Raw genomic sequence first — 23,552 nt, forward strand, 5'->3', positions numbered from 1 at the left:
ACGTTACACGCACGATTTTCATCGATGCAAACCGTTTCTATCGGTTTTTCCTAAATAAATTCAAAGTACAAACGACAACGCAGGGGTGTCGAATAAAAGCAACAGATTCCCCATGAATAATTCAGCGTTCGTTTTCAGCGACGGTTGCGTCGAAACTTCTTCTTCTTCTTCTTCGTTCCTCGTGTTCATCCCTTCGTGACAGTCTACCAGACAGGGTGGATTTACTCGAGTCGATCGAGTCGTTTTCGTCGACATTTTTGTTTCTCGGCCCGTTGGATACGTAAGAGCCTGTAACTTCCATAGATTATGTGTATGTGCGTCGGTGGCTCTCGGTTACGCAAACGTTCCTCTCAGAAAACCCGCGTCTTTCGTGTCGCATCTCCGTCATGCTGACGCCCCCAAGTGTCTAGCTCTGTCAAAATTGTTCCTTCGCTTCCTTTTCTTTCTTTCTTTTCTTTTCTCTTCTCTCTTTTTTTCTTGGTTTTAAATGTCGGTGTTCTTTAGAATAAATTGTTATTTAGAGTGGCATCAACTGCAAGATTATTACCGACTACTTTAGGTTAAATAACGCACATGTGTTATTGGGTACTGCTCTAAGGGTATTCATAGATTATCGATATATGTATATCGTCAATGTTTCAAGCTTATTAACTAAAAGGATCGATGTATATTATAGATGCAATATTATCGATAGAATCTGTTATAAATATTTATTGCAAATACTTGTTAACGATATTGATAAAATTTGGTATAAATATTTATTATAAGTATTTATTGACAATATTGTATTGATAATACACATTGATCCTTCTAGTTTAGAACTTTGAAATATCGACAATATACGATATATTGATAATTTGAGGATATTCTAAAAAGTGTAGGAAATACAAAGATCGAAATAATCACGCTTATCGCTCTAAATCGCATTTATTCTGTTAATAAGTACATATACACAGTTAGGAACGTAAGTATTGGCGCGCTTTTTAAAGCAGAATGACTTCTTTAATATTGGGCCAATCAATGTGAATTCTTTCGACAAGTTAGAAGAATTAATTTACTAGATGATGTGTAAAATAATGTTGGAAAAATTGCAGTTGATCGTAATCGCCAGGTAATCGTCATTAAACGTCACAAAACATACGCGACCGAAGGGTTAAAGAGTATTTTCAGGTTGGACAAAAGGTGAAAAAAGCCTTATCGATATGCATAATTTCGCATTTTAATCCTTCAAAATTAAACATCTTTCTAAAATGTTAGAAATCTTTTCTATTTGCTAAAATAAGAAGAACAAGGTTGAACTATAAAAATTCGAGGATCGTGGTAGGGTTAAGCTGTGTAACCCGCTTGCTTAACTTGGCTACTACGACCGAAGGAAGTGGCTCATTACAGGTTACGATGGTCATTTTCTGCAAGATTGCCTTCGATCATAATGATTATCGCGTGGCCGCCGGTGGGCTCGATTCTTTGATCTTATATCGATTTAATGCAATAGAGCTGCTAATTCGTTGTCGATTCTTTGCTAGATTTTATTGTTTCCATTGGATATTGCAAATATCAAAGGTGATTTATTTATTATTATTTACTATAATACTGTCGAATTTTTCGTTTGTTTGTTTAATAAATTTATTTAACCCTCGTGTGTCAAATTGAAGCCATGATAAAATATTAATGAAATGTGAAGATAAACAATTAATTTTGCTCTTTGTCGTTCCTGTGCATTCACGTTAATTCTTCTTCAGAAGTATCGAATCTGCTTGGCACGTCAAACTCGACAAGTTGCAGAGAAATTGTTCTACAAAAGGCCGATTAATATAATCTTTTATCGAAAAATAGTGTGAAATTGAAACACAAAGAGGAACGAAGGTTCAGATGTTGGTGTAATAAGAAATGAAGACATTGAGAAGGTTGTATGGCGATGCTTTCGCTTCGCGAGACACAAAGGATGAAATTAAATGAACAACCACTAGCTACGTTTTAACGTTTTTAATTAATAATTTCAGCAACCTGGTAACTTCCAAATCTTACCTTTTGCTCGTTCTTCCACTATCATCGTACGAACTTTTTGACATTTAAATGAACAACCATATGCGTAATAAGTGTAACGAGACACCTCTATCACGGTTATATTGGTAAAATTCGAAACCAATTAAAAAATGCATATAGAAGTGACAAGACGCTTAAACGTTAGGTGCTTTATAAAATGTTAGTATAAAAATACGAATACTCATTGTAAACATATTTATGCTTACATAAGCGACATATAAAAATATACCGAAGGTCCAACTAAGTATCAAGATAATTAATGTGATGTAAAAATTTCATTATACTAATACTATCTATGGTTAAAGCATGAATCTTGAAGAAAAATGAAACTTGGAAAAAAAAGAAATGTACATACAAAATTATATAACGCAAAGAGAGAGAGAGAGAGAGAGAGAGAGAGGAGGTCCTGCCTTCATATGTAGTTTACAAAAAGTTAATCAAGTTTCCAAGAAATGGGTCGTTGTAAAGCCGGATAGACTCGTCTGCCAGTCCACACATAAAGCTATCCCTATTTTTCTGCATCTTCTCGTTCCACATTCTGGAATTATTCAGATCTGTGTACATTTTTCGACAGCGTCGTCGAAATAAACCGAAAGAACGAGTGTTTTCATAGTAGGAGACCGTTACGAATAACGTGGCAATGCATGCACGCGGTTATTTTTCTCCCATGGAAATTCACGATAATCCCGTCGGTGAAATAAACAGCAACGTCCATCATCCGGAGTGGCGGTACATGAAAACCGTATCTAATCGTTCGCCATTTCCATCAGCTGTACTGTCTTCTACTGGCCTGTCCTGTACTTTTATGCTATTCTTTTATTCAAATCGTGTGGCCAGTATCCGCTAAGTGTGCGCGAAAGTCCATCGATCTTTTTCTTTTACCTCTTTCCACGATCCAGGAATTTTTCTTGGAACTTTTCTTGAACTTTTCTCGTTTCTTAATTATATAATAGCATCTTGGATCTGATATCTATTTTCTTGTGTTCGATAATAAACACGGTAGAATCTCAATTATTCGATCGTAATGTGAACACGAACCTAGGAATAATACGGAAGGGTGCATGGTTGTTACTAAATCGTGCAATAAGGTTATAAAAAGAACGATATTGTACATGTATTTAGATTCCATTATTTATTATTCATATTATATATATTACTCATTGGTCGAATTGGTTATATTTAATTGATTGGAAATTTGATCAAGTGTTTTAAGGCTACATTGACTGTTTACATATTCGTATTCTTTTATCGTATTCGTTTTAAATTTGCGAAAGAAGTGAAATGTATCATGGTAAAGTTCAAAGTGCTTCGAATAATACGGAATTTTGGTTAAACCGAACTCGAATAATCAAAGACTTCACTGTATATCCTTTTTTAGTTTTCGTGATGATATATACTATATTTCTTATATAATACAATAGAAAATGCAAAATAAGTAGTAAACGAAAACAATTTGTTTCGCTAAATATCAGAAATATAATTCTCAATTAGTATAGAATAATTAATACGATTCATAATTAAAAAGTTATAATGAAAATATGAAATCTGAAAGATGTGATAATGATAATAATAATTGTAGCGATTATAATAAGTAACAGTAATAATACAGTAATCAACAATAATTAATCTCCTGTGGGTTCGGGGGTGGAATAGGTCCACAATTCCTGCGTGTCGTAAAATTACCATTTACTTAATCGTTATTTAATTATTCACTTTGCGCTGGAATAAATATCAATATAAATCTCATAAGAATTGACGAGTTACAGATTATAAGTTGCTATTCACTTGATTGTTAATTTATTCATTTTGTACTGCGATAAATATCAGCAGAGCTCTGTTGCATAATAATTCATCAACTAATGATATTAAAGAATTAACGAGTTACAGATTGTAGGTTACAGAATACATTTTAATAATTGTCGAAGACTGAATAGAATAATAAGACAATTTGTAATTTGTATTATTTAATGCCGTGGAACAACATTTATTATCACTGGTAATTTGGTTTCGTTACTCGTAAAATTGTTATCAATAACATTAATTCAATTGCGCAAGAGTGTCTAAATATCCTAACATTTATGACCGATATATGTTTATATATCAATATGTATATACCGATATATGGTTATTATCACTAAAGCCAGCAATGACTAAAGCATAATACTCGAAGGAGAATAAAATAGTGAAAGGATCAAAATTACAAAAATCAAAGAGAAAAACAAGACTCTACTCTTATTATATTAGGTTGTCCCAAAAGTTTCTGTCACTTCATAAGGAAACAATAGATGCACAATATTTTTTGTTTTATATTATTTACTTACATTATTATAATATAATTACACATTATTACATTATTAATATTATTCGTTCCAATAGAACAGAATGGACTATACATAATTCAATAAAATAATATAAAACAGAAAATATCGTACATCTATTATTTCCTTATAAAACGAAAGGAACTTTGGGACAACCTAATACCTCACAGAAGAATTAATCAAGTTTCCAATTCGCGATATACGTATCGATAGATACGTGCATTTGCACAAAAGTATTTCTGGCTGGAAGGGTTAGACAGGGCTAAGATCAATCAAGATATCCGAGTGTAAATATCAAACTGGATACCGTCCCTGCTTGCAACTGTTCGAAAGTGAATACGAAGCTCGCTTTCCAGCGAATCCTTGATCGCCAAGTAGGCGTTACATGAGGGGGAAAAAAATCGCGTCGTAGCTTAGAAAAGAGGTGGAAACGAATCGCGGAACGAATCGAATCGGGACAGAAAGATACTCACTCGGTTTACCTCGTGTTAATCCGACGGCGGGAGAGATTCACGATTGACAAAGTGGGAGAAACAGGAGGTGGAAATCGATTATTCGCGTATCCTGCGATTTCCCGCTTAGAAATCAACATCATCGAGACCGCGGAGTTATCCTGGAACGTTGCATTATCCTCGGCAACGAGACGGAACGCGCGCGTCCTTGAGATACGTTGCGAACACAGACCAGGATCCATTCGATTACACACGATGCACACCGAAGTAAAAGATCTGCAAAGGATCTACGAAAGATCTACGAAAGATTGTTCACTGGATCTTCTTGTCCATTGAATAACCAAGGTGGAACTAATTGTCGCGACGTTCTCTGTAATCGTGTTGACATTCGGTAATTTCTACATACCTACACGTGCGGATTTGTCCTGTTGCTTGCAAAGTCCCCGAGGAGCAAATGACTTCCGCTGTTCATGGGGATTTTCCATGTTTTTTCCCTTCCTTCGGGTTGCTCAAGGCTTCGATACTTACGCGACGCACGGCTCTTCTGTCTTCTTCTTTGGGTTTCAGACTTTTGTCTCTTCGCATCGAACACGATTGAACGTTAATCGCGCTTATGTAACAGGCACATTAATTGTACAGTAGAACTCGGTTTATACGAACTTGTTGGGGGATAAGCTGATTCATGTAACCAGGTCGTTCATATAATAGAAGTCCATCTGTTTCTCCCCGCCATTTGTGATTCTTGGTTCAATTAATAGAAGTTCGTGTTCCGATGAGAGGATTCCACGAAACATTTGCTATTAAATTATATATATATAATAATGTTGCAAATTTGTATCGGCCGCGAAGCACAAGAATGTGTCACATAATGTCTACTGCGTACATTGTTAGATGTTCATATATGAATGGATCGACGCTCGGTGATAGTTGAAGTAATAGAAGCTCCGCTAAAGTTCAGTTAATTAGCCACTGCTAAAATTTCACTCATATAAACCAAGTTCCACTGTACTTGTATAGTGAAATTGAGAAATTGAGAAGTCGACAAGAAGTGGAGTTGATCAATTTGGCTTCATAGAACCTCACAGGATGGCAGATGTTTTATAGCAAACATTTCTTACTATACCGGCAACAGTCGTTTATCCTGTGGTACATATTATATTCATTCGTTGCTCCTATTAAATATAAATGCACTCTTTGAAATTATGCTGCCTTCTTCAACCTCTTATTTTACAAACTTCCTCCTGTTCCAGTTGTTCACCGTGTGTCAGGATCAATTGGGATCTTTCTATGTAGGTAATTTCTTGAAGTATTATCAATAACAAATATAAAAAGTAAAATGATGTGAATAATATTAATACAAACTTGGATATAATGGAACTGACTTAGTTAGCCACACTAGAAGTCATAGTTAACAAGTATTTCGTCGGTATCTAGAAAAATACAAGTTCTGGAGGAATGATCGCAACTAGAGAAGATAGATTTTTAGGACACTAGATTCGAATCATGGGTCGTCGTTCATGGAAAATCGTGGCTGTGATCCCCTGGCCAGGCTGTGGCCCATGAAGCTGCATCAGTGCGTGCATCTGCTTGCACATGCGAGCCATGAGCAGCGCGTGTGGGCCGATCTGATCTTCCGGTGGATTTCGCGCGATGACTCAGCCCGCGACTCGTTCCTTGAATCGTGCGACACTCTATGAAATATCGAGAAAGTCAAAGGGAACCTTCGATCGATCACAATCGTAAATCACAAATTATGTCATATCGTAGGGATGTTGGGTCGATTCCAAATTTTCGCATATTAGTAATATATTTAACAACAAAATAGAAATAAAAGAATTTTTAACTTGAGCGTAAAGTGAATTTGATTGAATACGAGCTGATTTTCGTGTCCTTGAGGAATCACGCAGGAACCTCAATCACATTGTAGCAACAATTCAATTGATTTCACGTTCTCACTCATTAATATAAAATATTAACTATTTACAAAAGGATAATAATTTAATTTTGAAACGAATCTTATCGGATATGATTTTATTCCTTGAACTTTGATCCTTTCCCGAATCTTCAAGGATTCACTCAGGAATTTCAATCATATTGTAGGAACTTTCGGTTGAGTTCAGGTTTCCACTCATTAATATAAAGCGTTAATTATCCACAAATGTATAGTAATTGAACTTTAAACTGGATTTCATCGGATACGATCCTATTCTCCAAACTGCGACTCTTTCTCGACTCTTCGCTCAGGAATCTCTTGTTTATTTATGTTTTGTGTTTTGTTACGTTGAGAGTGATATATTTACTCATCGTACGGAGTAAATTTAGTTGGTCGGATAATTTACTCAATTATATCACCTTCTCAAAGATATCATGCGCGTAGCACACGTTTTTGCCACGTGCGGCCAAGCTCGCACGTGGCATCGTGCATCCTGAAATGTGTTTCATTTACCAAATTACAACGGCGAGTAGACAGCGCGAAAGATTTTATTTCACAATTCGTTATTTTATTTCCAATGGAAACGCGCCGATTATTCTCGAAAACGAAGGAACAAGAAGTAGATAATTGTTAAGGTAATTGTGAAATCTCGTGCGTTGACTACATTTACTGTATATTTCTCGCGTATCCAAGCATTGAAAGGAACAAGCACGGTCGTTTATTGGAACCTGGGTTCCAAGGGGGAAAACATACGATAACTCATATTCGCGATTAAAGCGAAACCTCGGCTAGTTAGCGTTGCTAGGCACCGGTGTAATTGCATCCTGACAGTGAATAGATTTACACTTCTACTCGCGGCTTCCAGCTTCTGCCAATATCATTCTCTCTAATCAAGCGTTTGCATACGTTATTCATTCATGGTGGCTGATGTCTGCTCACCGGTAGCTGTTTTCTTCTCGTTTATTATTCTTATCATGGCTAATACGCCGACTTTCCCGATAAATAATAATTTTCGTAGTTAGAAGATGAGAGGTTTTTAACGCGCTGAATATTTAACATTATTTTCAGGCAAATTGAGGCTTTCGGTTGGAACGAGAGGAAGGTATAATTTGCACCTGGTAATGATCGGTTGGCGAGAGTGATGACAAGCGCACGTTTTTGGAGGTTTATTTAACTCGGTTTATAACAGGCGTCAGGATCGCTGCAGATTATTTTCCATTATGAATCATTACTTACGGACCGTGCGAGCTCTTATTCATAGAGCGAATTGTATTTTTAATTTGCGAATCTTTCAAACTTTTCAATTTCTCCAAACGTTTGAATCTTCGAGTCCAAACGCTCCTCCTAACAATTTACTTTACCAATACCCTTGTCGCAATCCTGATCGATCTCACCTAGCCTTCCACACACTACGTTATCTTCGAATTTGCAAATTATCAAAATTCCTTTCTCTCCGAAATTTCCCCTAACTTTGGCCAACTTTCTCTTAACCTCGGGAATTCCAAAACTAAGCTAAAAGAAATCTGTGTGCAACTGCTACGATACTCCGAATGAAAAAACCATCAACTGCAGCAGCGAAAGGGACACATCGTCATTTCCTTCTCGTGTCACGATACGTCGCAACGGATGACGATATTTTTTTTCCGGCGAAAGGGGACGAGACGAGACAAAGCCTAATAAAGGGAATGAGGACGTACGTAGAGAGTGAAACGCGAAGAATGAGGCTGAACAAAGAGAGAGAAGAAGAAGAGGGGTCTGCTTTGCGAAGGTTGCCGTCGCGAAGACAGTTTGCTAAGCGCGTCCGTATACGAATACTCCCACTTGCGTATTATGCGAGAACAGAGATAGGGTATCTCTCGCGAAAGGAACATTTTCCCGTTCTTTTCTGCGGCGAACGCTGATCTCTGACCCCGAGTCCTCCGAGATCTCGGCCCAGAGACCCTCCCTGCTTCGTTGTGCTGGGCCCACGCGTCTCACGACACGATCCTGTGCGACTACTCTCGCTCTCTTTCATCTTTTCGCCAGCTGAAATGATATTCCGTCACGAACGATAGACGTAAATGCAAGATACGGAGATGTCCAACAGATACGGAAAGATCATCTTCGCTGCTTCTTTAGTTTCAGGTATATACAGCCGAGACATTTCATTTAGCGCGCGTACAGTGGTGCTACTGGAGAGTATTTGCATGCAACTGTATTCTCTAACGAAGCTTTTGGTCCAAGCGTTGCACACATTTCACCCTTAGACTATCAGATATTTCTGGTCGTATGAAGATCGAATAATGAAAGTCTATTACTGTATATATATATTACCACGTTACCAATATGTTATGACATTATTATATTACTATATATTGAATACTATTGAACGATACGAAATTTAATATACTTTGGTTCTACATAGCCAACTTTGTATGTAAATAAATGCAATATCTAAATACTATAGTGTGCATATACTATTTTGTAGTCTCTATACGATACATTTGTTCACGGTTTTTATATTCTATATATGTGGCACCGATCGTTAGATACATTGGTAGAAGGTGCGACACGTGTATTTTACAAAATTATCTTTTTCAGCAAACCATAATAAAAACATGGATCTCGCCGCAATCGCGATCACCGTAGACGCGAGAAATTTCAACGTTCTGTTAACGATTAGATGTATATAGTAAGCTAAACAAGAAACAGATTAGCCAAAAAACACGTCTTCATCTTCTCTATTTCTTTGATCTTTCATTGTCTCTGTTCTCGATATAACTCGTATCGAAATTTATATCAAAGATCTCTTTTCTCCTCTTTTTTTCATCCTGTCGCTCTTTTTATAATCTGTCTATTTATCTTTCTCATTATCATACATTGACGTTCACGCAAATACTGTACTTGTATCATTTTCAGGTGACCCCATGATAACATCCTCTCTGAAGGGTAAGTGACAAACGACAGCTCATACACTTCTTCTTTTTTTTCTCTTTCTTTCTTTCTTTTCTTTATATTCTTTTTATTTTCTTACGCGTTTTTGCATCCACAACCCCGGACGAACGATCCACGCAATGATCGTCGTTTACCACCATAAATCTTCTCTCCTAACTTTTCTGGAACGAGGACAATAGTGGGACGTGTTCTCTCATTTGCATGAGTTTTCTTTCTTTCCTCAGTTTTCCATTCACGCTTTTACTCTCTTTCACACACGTAGGCATTAGAAACGTGCATCGAAGGGTATCGAGAACTTGACGCGACGTTCGTAAGAACGCGCAATGATCCGCGTGCAGATTTTTTTCACGTGACGTAATAATGAGATGTCCAGGATCTTTCGTTGCTTGGACGCTGTTTCGAAATTCTGATATTTGAAAATCTCCAAGTTTGAAAATCTGCAACTACGAAATTTTTCATATTTAATCTGATGCTAGAAGAATTTAAAAGTTTGGAAATTCGGAGCTTCGGAACATTGGATATTCAAAAACGTGGAGTGTTAAAAGTTTCTAAGTGAAAAATTTGAAACGTTAAAAATTTGCAATTTATCTATTTATAATTTTATTTATATGATTTGAGATATTGAAGAATCTGTGACGGAATATTGAGAAACATGTAATTCGGGACAAAACATTGGAGGCATGGAATGTTTCAGAATTTCTAATTGAAATATTCGTCACATTGAAAGATCTGCTATTTAAATATTTGAAAGATTTTGAGCTTTGATACCGCGAATATTTGAAAATTTGGAGCTCTGAATATCACAAAATTTGAAAGTTTTCAAGTGTAATGATAGTTGTCCTTCGAGTCCAAACTTTTAATTTCTGAAATACGGTTCTCAGAACGATATCGATGCACTTGCAAGCGATTAGGAAATGTAGGTAGAAGCAGCTTAAGCATCCGTTTATTTTACGATAGTGAACCGATTAGCTGTAGAGAAGAGACAAATGTAGTGTAGTGAACACGACGAGTAATTTCTCTAAACACGAAACACGAAACATTCTACTCTACTACAAATTCAGAAAATGACAAGACAAGAAATCATTTCATTTTACTTAACACCTTTTTACTAAAAATTTTTTGCTATAAGGATTTCTCCAATCAAAAATTGAAAAAATGATCTCTTGACGATTAATTCATAGAAAAACTATAATTATAAAAAGTAACAGCTGTTTGAATGAATTAACCTGCGTGTTGTAAGAGGTGTGACAAATCACGAAAAAATCTAGAACTTGAGAAACGATACAGCCATGAACTAAAAAAGGAAATAAATAAATAAGGAAAAAGCAAGAGGAAAATTAATAAGAAAATATAATAACTAAATTAGTAAGAAAATAATTTTCAGTTTGAATAAGACTAAAGTTTCAAGTTGTACAGTCGGATATAAATGGGATTGGCTCGTGGACAAAAGCTGTTTAATATGTACATTAATTCAACGTGTATCATCGTCAATAATTTATAAGTCGCGAAGCTATTAATTACGCATCTCAAACGTACGCACAAGTATGCGGAGAAGCCGTGGCGATTGGTTGCGTGCCATTATAGCAGCAGGGATCTGCATGGACCTCTTTTCTCTTTTCTTCATACATATTAGCTATCGGCGATTTTCAATTATTTTCATTATGTAAATCACGATAACTATACTTGTCGTTGTTTATCTTATTAACGCATTATTAATACATTGATCGCCGCGGTGGTCGTCAGTGACCCACATTTATCCCATTTTTCAGAATGATTAAGACGATATTAGAGACTGAAATATTTTCGACGACACGAAAGGCTTGGATAAACATTGGTTAAGAGCGGGCTAATATAATATTTTGCAAGAATATCACGTTGCAGTGTGTTCGAATTTATCGCGGGGAAAATTTGTAAAATTTACGCGGCAGTCGACGTGTTGATCCGGCGATTTTCAATCGGCGTGCCGCAGGAATTTTTAAATTGTGCAATACCCGACTATCTATTCAGGAATATTGAGTCTTTTTCACTGGTTTTAGTTTGTCAAATGAAAATAATATTATCCATCCGCCTATGAATATCCTGTCGTTTAATAATTTTGTATAATTTTCAATTTTAATTTTAGTAACTAACTTACGCATGCCATAAGACGAAAAAGATCAAACAAATCGCCGTGTTAATCTATCGAAAAGCAAATCCGATATATCGTACGTAGCGAAGGATTTGAAGAGCATCCGAAAATTATATGCTGAAATTAAGTAGCATAAACATATTATGAGAATGAGGCAACTAATGCTCGTCGGAGTTAGCTCGGCTCGAATAGCGTGGATTACGCGTTAAAAACGTCCTCGCAGATCGTCACGTGGAACGATCGTTTTACGTGTTTCTCGGCTGTCGATCTATGCAGCATGTCTGTCGACATTCGACGAACAGATATTCTTGTTTCACCGACAGCACAACATCGCCGTACTCTTACATTTTATCTCGCAAGATGTGGCAATGCCGTGTTATGGCCTAGCCACGGCTGACGTTATGGAAGGATAATCCCATGCGGTCGACGCTTGGGTCTCAGATTTCGCGCTGAGACCATAATCTGGTGTGCAGGGGAAACGGGAGGAAACCTGGACGCCAACCGGCTCACCCCGTGTAAACTCGGTTGCTTCCACAAAAAAAATCGTATAACACGTCAGAAATTAAGCCGACCCCGCGTTAACGTATCTTATTATAGCGAGAGATGTTCCTCGTTTTGCTTTGGCTTAGCCGTAGATTAGGTTTAACGTGGTTAATAGGTTGGTCATTGTTACTGTATCGAGTAAAATACGGCGCGCAAAATAACCCGCCGTGTTCTCGTAAGATTTGCCCTTCGATCTACCTACAATGATGAAATCGCGGCCAGCGAGAACCTACGTATTCTGCTAGGTAGATCTCGCTATAAAAGGGTTCGAAGAGGGAATTGTAGTGCGAAGTGAGACAGAGAATCAATCTTTCGAAGGAGATTTATTATGGCGATAGTGCGGAGATAGTGCAAGAAGAGTAACACGGAGAGTTCTAATAATAAAGAGGAGCGAGTAAAGGAAAAGAAAACGAATCGCAGCAATAAATCAGAGAACTTACGGCATATACTTGCACGTTATTGTATTTATTATGGCATTTATACTAATTAATTAGATACGGAATCTGGCCGAATAGGACGCGTAAAAGCGAGCACGACTAGATTTCTTCTAATAAAATATGAAAATGTAATACCATTTTTGTCATTCTCAGCCTAGTTTTCGAGAATTATCGAGGTTGAAAATTTATCAAGTACGCTTGAACATGGATAATTCCGGACTAGATAGGACTGAATAATAAACAGAAGGTTATCCTACGTGTAAAAACCAAAGGAGAGTGTAGAATCAAATTTTTCCGTCTAGGGCTTCATTTTCCTAGAGTTTAGCCGCTAGTGTACGCGTGTGGTAAATGTTCAAATTTATTTCCCTCGGAAGCAAAGCGTCTTGCGAAGAAATTTTATTCCGCAACTTTGACTCATTTTCACGCGTAGACCTGCTGCCGATTATCTAGCCCTATCCAGTCTCCAAGACGCGAATGAAAACGTGTTATTCTATATTTGTTTTCTTACTTTTCCACAAGGAATCACACCGCGACTGCTCTTACACGTTTTATTCGGCCGGACACTGTATGAAACTTCATAGGCTCGTTTAATTTTAGTGATTTAGTAATCACGTTTCACATGACTACAAAAATTTAATGATGTGCGAATGAAACGCAGAAGCTGATAAAAACGGCAAATGCTTTTTTGTAGCCATTGGACATAATTTTCACTTTGGAAGAACAGCAGCTTTTAAACGAAGACGCATATGTATTCTACATACATATGTAAGAAATAGACGATACGATGCGTTTATTGGAATTTAACGAGCAGTTTAGTCGCTGAAAACACGTCTCTTCACGCTGACATCGCTTTATTCATCTCGCTTCACCCTGTTATTCAAATAGTTTTCCATCATTACCATAGGGCGGCTCGTTATGGACATGTATAATTACACTCGGTAATAATAACAGCGTATTGATACGTCGTGCGTATTCTCGTTTCGTATTGCGCCTGATCGTTTCATCAATCCTGTTTATCGTTACGTTAATACGCGCCCAAGGATACAAGCGTGTCAAGCTGGTTGGTTTTTCCCATTATTTATTATACTGTTAAATCTTCTTTCCCCGCGTGATCGACGCATTGACTTCTAGACATTTCGATGGAAAATCTTTGATAATAGTTGCGTGAAGTTTCCATTAAAAATTTGTCTTTCTTCGATCTTCCATCGCGTTCGTGTTTTTTAAACGTAGACAATTTAGGTTCCTTCGTTAGGTTCCATATGGTTAGGTTAAAATTAGAATCGAAAATCAGGACTAAATAAATCAGGACTCGATATCGTCAAGGTAGAATTATGATTGACATTAAAAGAGAGTCAGAAAGTCTGTGGTAAAATATTAGGTCATCCTATGAGTGACGCAGTCGTTGATTTTCATATACTTTCATATACAGATGGAAATAAAAAGTTATTCGTCGACAATCGATTTTTGTAATTCATTACTTTTCCTATTAAGTTTTGGAAGTTCCTCCAATTTTCTGTCACTCCGATAGTAACAACTCTTGTTGTTTTAAATTGGTCCCTTAAAAAAAGCGCATTGTGGGATGACTCGATGCATGTGGTTACAGGAAGATAACGAGAAAATCGCAACTTTGATCTACTTTTTTCTCGGTTTGTTGAGAGAAAATTTTTCTTCTCATCCATATCGTGACTTATCAGAGTATCGCAAGATATAAAACGGTTTAAGAATTTTCTAATTTCGAGGAAAATTATTTCCATCGTATCGCTTAGAGATTTTTAAATATTCGTTAACGTCGATAGAAAATTTTCCAATTTTCCTCTTCTATTATCTTCGATAAGAGTTTGTTTCGTAAGAGTAAGTTTCGTATTTAATAAGAGTCTAATAAACGAGAACTAGAAGAATTCCTCGAGAGTAAAGACGTGGCGTATCGATGTTGGAAATATGATTTCGAAGATAGAGGAATCAGACAAAAAGGGAAAAGCAGAGTGCTTCGGAAAGCGAGAGGCACAAGAACTGACAGAATCCTTTATACAGCTATATACACGAGTTTAAATCTCCTTTGTCAGCCAGAAGTCAAAGGTTGATCTCCGGAGAAATTCAAGAAAGAGCTGACTTCGAATTTACACCGACCCTCGGTATTCCAAGATAATAGAAATTTATCGACGTACAGAATATATAGGAAAAAGTTCAGCAACATAGTCTTTCATGGTTCTTCAGCTTTTGTATCGTACGACATCTACGAGCTTGAAACCGTTTCACGTACTAGAAATATGATTATTCGGCTTAAGGATACGACAAGCGTATTGTGCATAGTTTACGAAAAACTAGACTGTGAGGATGATTAAAGTTAACATTAATTAGTTTGACTTCTGGGTATATTAGATAAGAATAACGAATCGAATTTTATGGCATATTTGTTGAATTTTCTATATTAATATCCTTCTATTTTAAATTCAGATTTATGGTCGTGTTGACTATTAAAGTCATGGACGACTTGGCACAATTATATTTATCTTCGTTGTAGTACATGCAGATTGGAAAATTTGTTTACCTGTCTGATTTTGCGTGGTACTTATAATGAAATTACACATAATAAATAAATATAATATAATACATACATATATACAGTCACACACTGAAAGTCATAAGTTTCAAAAAAGTTATTCTCTTTTGAAGATCGTTCGAACACTTTTCTTCTATCTCGCTTCTGTAGTTCAGCATAAATTTTGATTTTTCTGAAGGATGCAATTACATTGTGACCTTAATATTTTCACATGAGTTCGTGATTTCTTTTATATCGTCACGTTAATGTTCGATTTAGTGCAAAGTTCTTATTGGAAAGCTCGTCGTATAAATCTTACAACGCACCTAAAACATCATACTTTTGTAGGAGGTGCGAATGTGAATAGAATAGTAGGATTAACGAAACATTTGGTTTGGCTTTAATTCAAACGGGCGACTGGTACTATCTTAATTTCATTCATTAAACGAAAGACGTCACATCGGTTGCCAAGTGTTCGTCCCTGAGAAATGAATTTATTTCTCTTTCTAACAGCCAATTCGGATAATGTGATTTACTCTTGGCAGTGTTTGGACAAGATATCGAAATTAATCTTGATCTTGAATAGTTTGGTAAAGCGAAGAGGCATGTTAAGGACAAAATTTCTTTCCGACTATTGAAGATCCTTTCATGAACTCTATTAGATTTGGAAAGTTTAAGGTTTGTACAAACTACGAACCGCTATTACAAACCTTGATGATCAATTTTTAGGTCAATTCTCAAGCATTCGTTTTATAATAACAATTTTTCAGGATCCGCGACTTTTGAAAATCCATTAATAAAATTAATGGGAAACATCTGTTAACCTCGACATAGATATCGCCACGTTACAAAATTCGAAGGGTTGGATTTTCAAATTATCTCACAAGCGCCCCAATTTTTATTCTTAACTTTCCCGAACTTTCCCCTTACAACATTCCAACCCGAAGCATCTATTAGGTCATCCCATAAGTTCGTGCCGTTTTTCGAGCGGTTATATATGTTAAGATTGTTCACATACCTTTCAGTTTCACGAAAAAATGTAATCCCCCTCTCGTTGTACAACTTCTTCCCATGTTTCATTATTCCGTCTCGATAAAAGTTCTCTTGTTTTTCTTTAAAATATGAAATGTATACACAAAGGTCGGCACGAACTTATGGGATGACCTAACAAATTTCTTAGCACGACAAACCGTGGAATTTCAAAGATTTCTCAGCAAACTTCATCAAAGTGATCAACGAGAAACAACGCCAATTACCGAAATCTAAGTTTTCCAAGCTTTTCGCTTCCAATAAGTATGCATTCCAATTAAAAAAAAAAAAAAAAAAAAAAAAAAAAAAAAAAAAAAAAAAAAAAAAAAAAAAATGAAAAAAGCGAAACGAGCAGAAAGGGTTGGAACGCACAACTTTACGTAACATCGGAGATTACGACGCGTCGCAATGGACACGACCGACTTTCGATAATTGATCCCCTCGATCCATCTGAATAATCACGATCGTACAAAGGAAAACCGCGTTATCATCTGCTCGAATCGCGTTCCCTTCTAACAAATCCCTCCCCCACTTTTCTCGATATCTCTAGCAATTACCATTTCTCGCTACTCTAACCGATTATATAATCGATCGAGGAGAACAAAACTATTTTCACGACAACCGGGGTTGAAACGCTTATATAATAAAATTACTATTCATCTTTGTCGTTCACACGATTTTTCCATTCTTTGCATTTGTTTCTCCTTTTCTTTTTTTCCCCCATTCGTTGAACGGTGATTGATTATAATTATAAGCCTCTGTCTATGTACTCGAACGAGCTAACGAGCTTACCTCGGGAGTGCATAACGAGCCAGTCCCATCGCCATTATCGCGATTTACTCGGAAAAATTCATCGATTATCCCGAACGTGTGTGTTTCGTCTAACGAACCGTTCTCGTTTTCTCGACCTTTGACCAGAACAGAAAAATCACGTTTCTCGCCTTCAACGGCTCTCCTTCTTCTGTCTTTCCGTTCGTTAGCTCTGATTAGGTTAAATATATAGGACGACAAGTATGCCAATTATACCACTAATGGACGATTCTTCCTTGTGGCTCTTCGTTATGCAGATGAATCGGAGAGAATTCGATGGACGGATGGATAGATGGAAATTTTAAGAATGGATAAGGGACGAGGGATGCTGGACGACGAAGATCTGATCGAGGATTGACAAGAAGATGGAATTAATCGGGTCCTGGTGTGTGACATAGTTTCGATTTTTCAAATTGATTGCTTGGAAGATTTAAGTCAGGCGAGGTATTACTAACTATAATTTATTTTCATAGGAATAGATTTTTAATCACGGTATAGTTAAGATTTTCCGTAGTTGTAGAATCTATATGGGATAATAGCATAGAAGAAAACTCATGGAGATTATTAACGCGCTGCACGAGGATCTTTTTTCGCTAATTACTCGCACGAGCCTCGTCAATTTGATGTAACACCTGAGGGTGTTCACGCTATTACTTATTATTATAGCGTTCTTCCCGTAAACTATAATTATAAGGAGAAAATTAAAGAGGAAGAAGACAAATGATTCAGAGTGATTTTTTTTTAATGGAAACCTTCCTTTCTTTTTTGCATACATCGAATTCTCTCGTTGTTCTACGAGAAAAAACGTATTAGGATAACAGGGTCGAAAACTGATTACTAATTTCAAAGATATTGTTACTTGAATTTTGCAAAATAATAAATTAATGTTAAACTAATCACTTTTCGACCATGTTACTTTAATACTCTGGTATCCTTTTTCGTAGAATGACGAGAGGATTCGATGCATGGGAAAGCAAAGGAAGGTTTCCATTAAAAAAAAAAAGTGTAACTGCAAGAGATGATGTCATTCTGTCATTTGTAGAAAGATCGATCCGGGACTTTGTGACTTTTATCTTTTCTGATATGGAACATATACATTTAGTATAGTTTAATGGCAAAACATGCGACAGAAAGGTGTGACAATGTTTGTTACATAAAGGACCCTGTTTATCAATTTAACATTATTCTTATCGAGTCTATTGATAGCTAGTATATCGCTTTGTAATTACGCCTGCACGATAATTATACATTCATTGTACAACTTCTTGAGAATGCAGCTAGACGTGTATAGCTTCGAGTATCAACATTTGGTGTGAATATGAAGAAGGGAGGAAGAGACGTTTGTGCCTTCTCTTCGTGCTTCTTCTCGCTGCAAGACAAAGCTGAGATCATCAAGATGGAAGCAATGCGAGGTCGAAAACGTGTGAATGAAATCCGTGAAGGAGAACTAACGCGAATGCGTGTGAACGACGAAGAGGAAAATGAATTATTTATCTCTTCATTTTTCATATCGATCTTCTCATTGTGTCAATTCGATGCGCGAGAGACACAGTTGCGAAAATGAGTGACTGAGAATTAAAATACCTACACACGCGGACCAAATAAACATTCTGCGTTGTCATCCAATTTCGACTCACAACTGCCTTCCTTGTCAGTTCGCTTCTCTTGCGAATATTCGTAAGCTGTCTCTGTCTTTGATCAAGTATCGTTGAATTGATCGAAGTTGAATTAATCGAAGAACAATTTATTGATGATAATGGACGATAATAGAATTAGTCGATAATGCTAAGACTCCAAACTAATAAAGAAACTGACCGAATAATTTACTTTTAATGTCACGCAAACCTTCTTTGTAAATGAATATAAAAAGTCACGGCGAGAAAAGAACATGCTTAACGGCACATTACTGAAACGATCGTATTCACGTAAATGATAATTGCTCGCGGACGACGTTGTAATTAATAGTTTTAAACTTCACCGCAGCATTACGGCACTTCTTTGCAAACATACGATCACGTTCCATACTAAGCACATGTTTCATATACTACCTTCATTCCTCCATCTCAAATGCAAGATATTAAACTTTGTTATCCGCTAGACCATAGTCTTCGAGAGAAAAATGCCCGAGACAACGTATGGTCCCATTTATTACATATTATTCAAAGTGATTTCCCTATAAAGACAGTGTATTTTCGAACTCCTTTTCCTACCTCTAGCACATTTTTTGTAAATTTCACACGATTAAAATACGGTTATTCGAAACGTTCTTTGTCACATGACCGCAAACGGCAGAGAACTAGCGAGTCGCGTTACGTGGGACACCCTGTATAGGCAATATGACCTTATTTTCGAGTTATAGCTTATTTTGTGTTGCAGCAATCTTTCGTGTAGATAAGACCAAGAATTGGAATGTTGATGTATACTGCTTTTGCTACGTGGTTTGAGTGTCGTGCAAGCGCCGCGTTATGAATGGAGCAGTCAGTGTAAGGCTGCGTGCACACAGGCGACCGTCTTTCTTTCTTTCTTTTCCTATCAAGAAGAAACAAAAACAGACATACATATCACAGCAATATCGCACGGTAAAACATCGCCTGTCGAGTTCCCGCGTAAAAGACTCGCACGTCCGGTGCAGCAAGATTATTCCGAATTTATGGTAGTGGCGTCGTGAAAATGAGTTATTCACAGAAATTGCGAAACGACTGACACGCGTCTTACGTATGGATTTGCTGAGCGTATTGCCGTAAGAACTAGGTATTTGTATAATATACAGTGAACGGTTTCTGAAATGCCATTTGCCCGAGAGGGAAATGTTTCGAAGAAACAACGCGAAAGAAGCTGCAACTCGAAAACCAAGTCGTATTTGCTGTACGCTTATGCAAGTTTTTCTTCTTCGCTTACCCCGTACCTTCGATCCGCATAGTCTGAAACAGCCTGTATAATTTATATCAGAAATTCTATAGATTTCAACAAAACTCGTAGCAAATGGAAAAAGCTTGCTCTGGCTGATCATTTAAATGGAAGAAAAATTTATTTGAAAGATCGTGCGTACAAGTAGATGATTCGTTTTCAAGGATACAAAGTAATTCCGAAGCTCCGCGATTTCTACCGCTTTTTACATCAGAAACGTGTGTAATTATCGGAGACGAGGAAAGAGTAATTACGCTCAACGTTCGCATTTAATTGGTTGACTTTGCGTTGGCGAAATAAGAGGCACGAACTTTGCCAACAAAAAGAAAAACGTGTCACTTTTAGAAACTAATTGGACCGAGGAAAGAAGTTTGCTGCTTTCTGAGAAAACTTGCGATATCTTTCAATATTAACTTGTAATTATCGCCAAGCTTCTGACTAGTAAGAGGCTAAACAAGGGGAGATCATCTGTTCTTCTTCCATGTTATATTTAAAACAGTAGCATAATTTGTGTCTTTACCGACCGTTTTTAAGGCTAGATTTAAATAGACCATCCTTAATAGAGATAATAAAGAAAAGGAACTCTGGTATTTCTAATGTTACGTAATTGATTAACATAGATAATTAATATATAAAGCAATGACGCAAATTGAAATCATTTCAAGTTTCTCGCCTTGAGATGTATATAATAATATTGAAATTTCGTAATTTTCTTCGAAATTTATTTTCTCAATCCTCGAAAACCGAGGCTTCACGCACAGTGAAATACATTTTCATCCTGGTTCGATCCTTGGACGCGATCTCAGCTCGCTGCCTCGTTAACGTGCATTCCGTGATCACAACATATGCTCTGTACACGTCGTTTCTTTAATTGTCAGGTGTCGGTAAAACATACAGGCTCCTCCGCGCAATTTATAACATAAACGCTTTATGACGGTAGCAACATCTGCTCGTCAGCTGTGAAGTTATCAATTCTCGAGTCTCTATGGTGAAGAAAAGTCGTAACCCCTTTGTCCATAGGATATAACGACTATAAGGAAGGAACACGATAAGTCACATTTGCTGTCTTTTTTCCGCAGAAACACCTTTGACATTCAGTTTGCTGTCAGTCGGTAATAAAAATGTTACCAAAATTGTTCTTTAATTTTAGACATAAATATGTATGTATTTTTTAAACTTTCAATGTGTTCACAATTTTGCTGTTTAGTTTTTACGTTGCTTGCCTTAAATTATACATTTGACTTTTACAGCAGTATACGTATTTTTACACTGTATGTATTTTTCTATTCCATTCTAAATTGTCAGCATATCCTAACAATTTATACGTTTTATTTAATTTGAATTTTAATTTAATACTGATAATTATGTAAAATAGCTTTCTATTGCTCTGTATTAATAGCTATACACATAATTTCCATAAAACTGATAATATTTTCTCATTGCTTTAAAATATTGCTTAATAATTATATTTTTGGTTTCTACAAAACTTGTTCAATTTATCAGCATCACGCGTTCTTAGAAAATCTACGTCTCCGAACCCAACAGCTCGTTTTCATTTTCAGTTATTTCTATTCGATCACAGAGTGGTATTAGAATAAAAAAATCGATAAGAATGTGCTCGTCATGTTCTTATTATGCGATCTTCATATACGAAGCGTCGTTCTTAATAGATTTCGTTGATCAGCAAGTTTAGACAAGGTCAGTAAAGTGGCGTTAATGTATTTTAGAAGAAGAATAGAAACAAACAAGGGGAAATATCGTTGGACGTTACGAATATCGTTTGGTCATGAGCATTGTGATACTATTTTTAAGCGTATATCGAATGTTCCACTTTCGGACGAGCACATAATAAATTGCTTTCTCTTTTGTCCGCCACGATATTTTTGGATATCGTCAATGTAATCGTGGGTTTTGTCGATTAAATAAGTCGCGAAACGTCACTTTTCAAAACGAAATATAATTGCTCGATTCTATTCTTCGTTCTTTCCCTTACTTCCTGTGTATGGCTCGATTATAAAAATTATTTATGATCGATCATTGTTCGTATAAAGATTGCAGATGATAAGGATTTTACGAGTTGATAATTTCTCTTCTTATTAAGTCATCAGCGTTTGGATTTTATATTTCTACTTTATCAGGACTTTACTATTTATCATTACGTTACGTTAATATAATTATTGTAATAGCAATTGTCCGTATCTAAGACACGAATATTTAACGTTCTTGTTTCTACATGACTCGTATTATAATTCTCTGCTTCTAACGTACAATTTCGAGTATTTTAATTCTCTATACGCAGTCCCATATTTGTAAGCTACCAAAGTTTCCACTTTTAATTCTTAAATCCGTGGTATATAACAAATGAACAAAAGAAACATTCGTATCTTTGAAATATTAGTTAGATCAACTTTCATTATATAAATAATTTTTTAATATTAATAGCGACAAATGTTATTCAATATTAATAGCAACGTTAGATCCATAATTAATCCAAATGTTACAAACGAATAAAAAAAAGACATTCACAACTTTGAAAAGTTAGTTAAATTAACTTCAGTTGTATGAATCATTTTTTAATATCAATAGTAATAAACATTATTTAATAACACATTTAATAAACGCCAAAATTAAATCCATAGACTGTTACAAACGAATAGAGAATGCATGAACAACTTTCAACAAAAATTATATAGATCAATTTCAGCTATATGAATCATTTTTTAATATTAACAGCAATAAACAGTGATTCGTATGAAACCTAAAGCTATTCAGTTATTTTTACCATTGATTCGATTATATTCAACATATTTCACTAAAACAAAACAAAAAAAAGAAAAAAAGAAAAAAGGAGAAGAAACAAAAAAAGGAATCAGAATCAAAGATCTTTACCATAATTGTCCACGATTTCACGGGAGTAGAATTTCACATTTGTCAGAGTAGAGTTAGCCTTGGAAGATCCAGGGGCCAGACATGTGAAAACGAGAACTTTCGGCAATGGACTTTCTCCTCCTAGTGAAATGTGCCTTGGTCGTTTCTCCTACCGCGGCTCCGGAATCGGTTCGCCACCTCCATTCGCCCTCTTTCTTGTTTTTCTCGCTTGGGAAGGGCCGTTCCCAAAATTTTGTCAGTAACTCGGCCACGAAAAGCAGCACGCTTGGCCAAAATGGGACCGCTTTCTTCCGAACACCCGTTAGACGAGTTCCACATCCTTATCTTTTTTTTTTTTTTCGCGCTCACGTTAGCCACTCCCGGTGAGCAAATCTCGATTGAATAAATCTGCTCGCATACTTTCTTCCCTATTATTTTAATCCTCTTTTTCGGATTCTTTCTCCTCTTTGATTTCTGTAAGAAACTTTTAAGGCCGTGCTTGTTTGAAAAACATGTGTCGATCAGATTTCGAATTTTGGAATTGTAGAGGATTGGACAAGACGTTGGGAGCTTTTAATTAATAAAGGATTTTTCGTAGGATGCAGTAACAT

At 36.3% G+C, this 23,552-nt stretch overlaps 1 protein-coding gene across 7 annotated transcripts in view; it reads left to right on the forward strand.

Annotated features, from left to right (window-relative positions):
- The window catches only part of LOC100651344 (thyrotroph embryonic factor), a 113,964-nt gene that overhangs the window by 17,035 nt on the left and 73,377 nt on the right, over positions 1-23,552 (forward strand). For 5 of the 7 annotated variants that reach the window (XM_048411941.1, XM_048411936.1, XM_048411935.1 and 2 more), the window contains one exon: positions 9,645-9,674. The exons of the other annotated variants lie outside the window; for them this stretch is intronic. In XM_048411941.1, the coding sequence (XP_048267898.1) occupies positions 9,645-9,674 (30 nt within the window). The remainder of the gene's footprint in view (positions 1-9,644; positions 9,675-23,552) is intronic. 7 annotated transcript variants of the gene reach the window in all.

Source organism: Bombus terrestris, chromosome 14, assembly GCF_910591885.1.
Source record: "Bombus terrestris chromosome 14, iyBomTerr1.2, whole genome shotgun sequence".
Classification (NCBI taxonomy): Eukaryota; Metazoa; Arthropoda; class Insecta; order Hymenoptera; family Apidae; genus Bombus; species Bombus terrestris.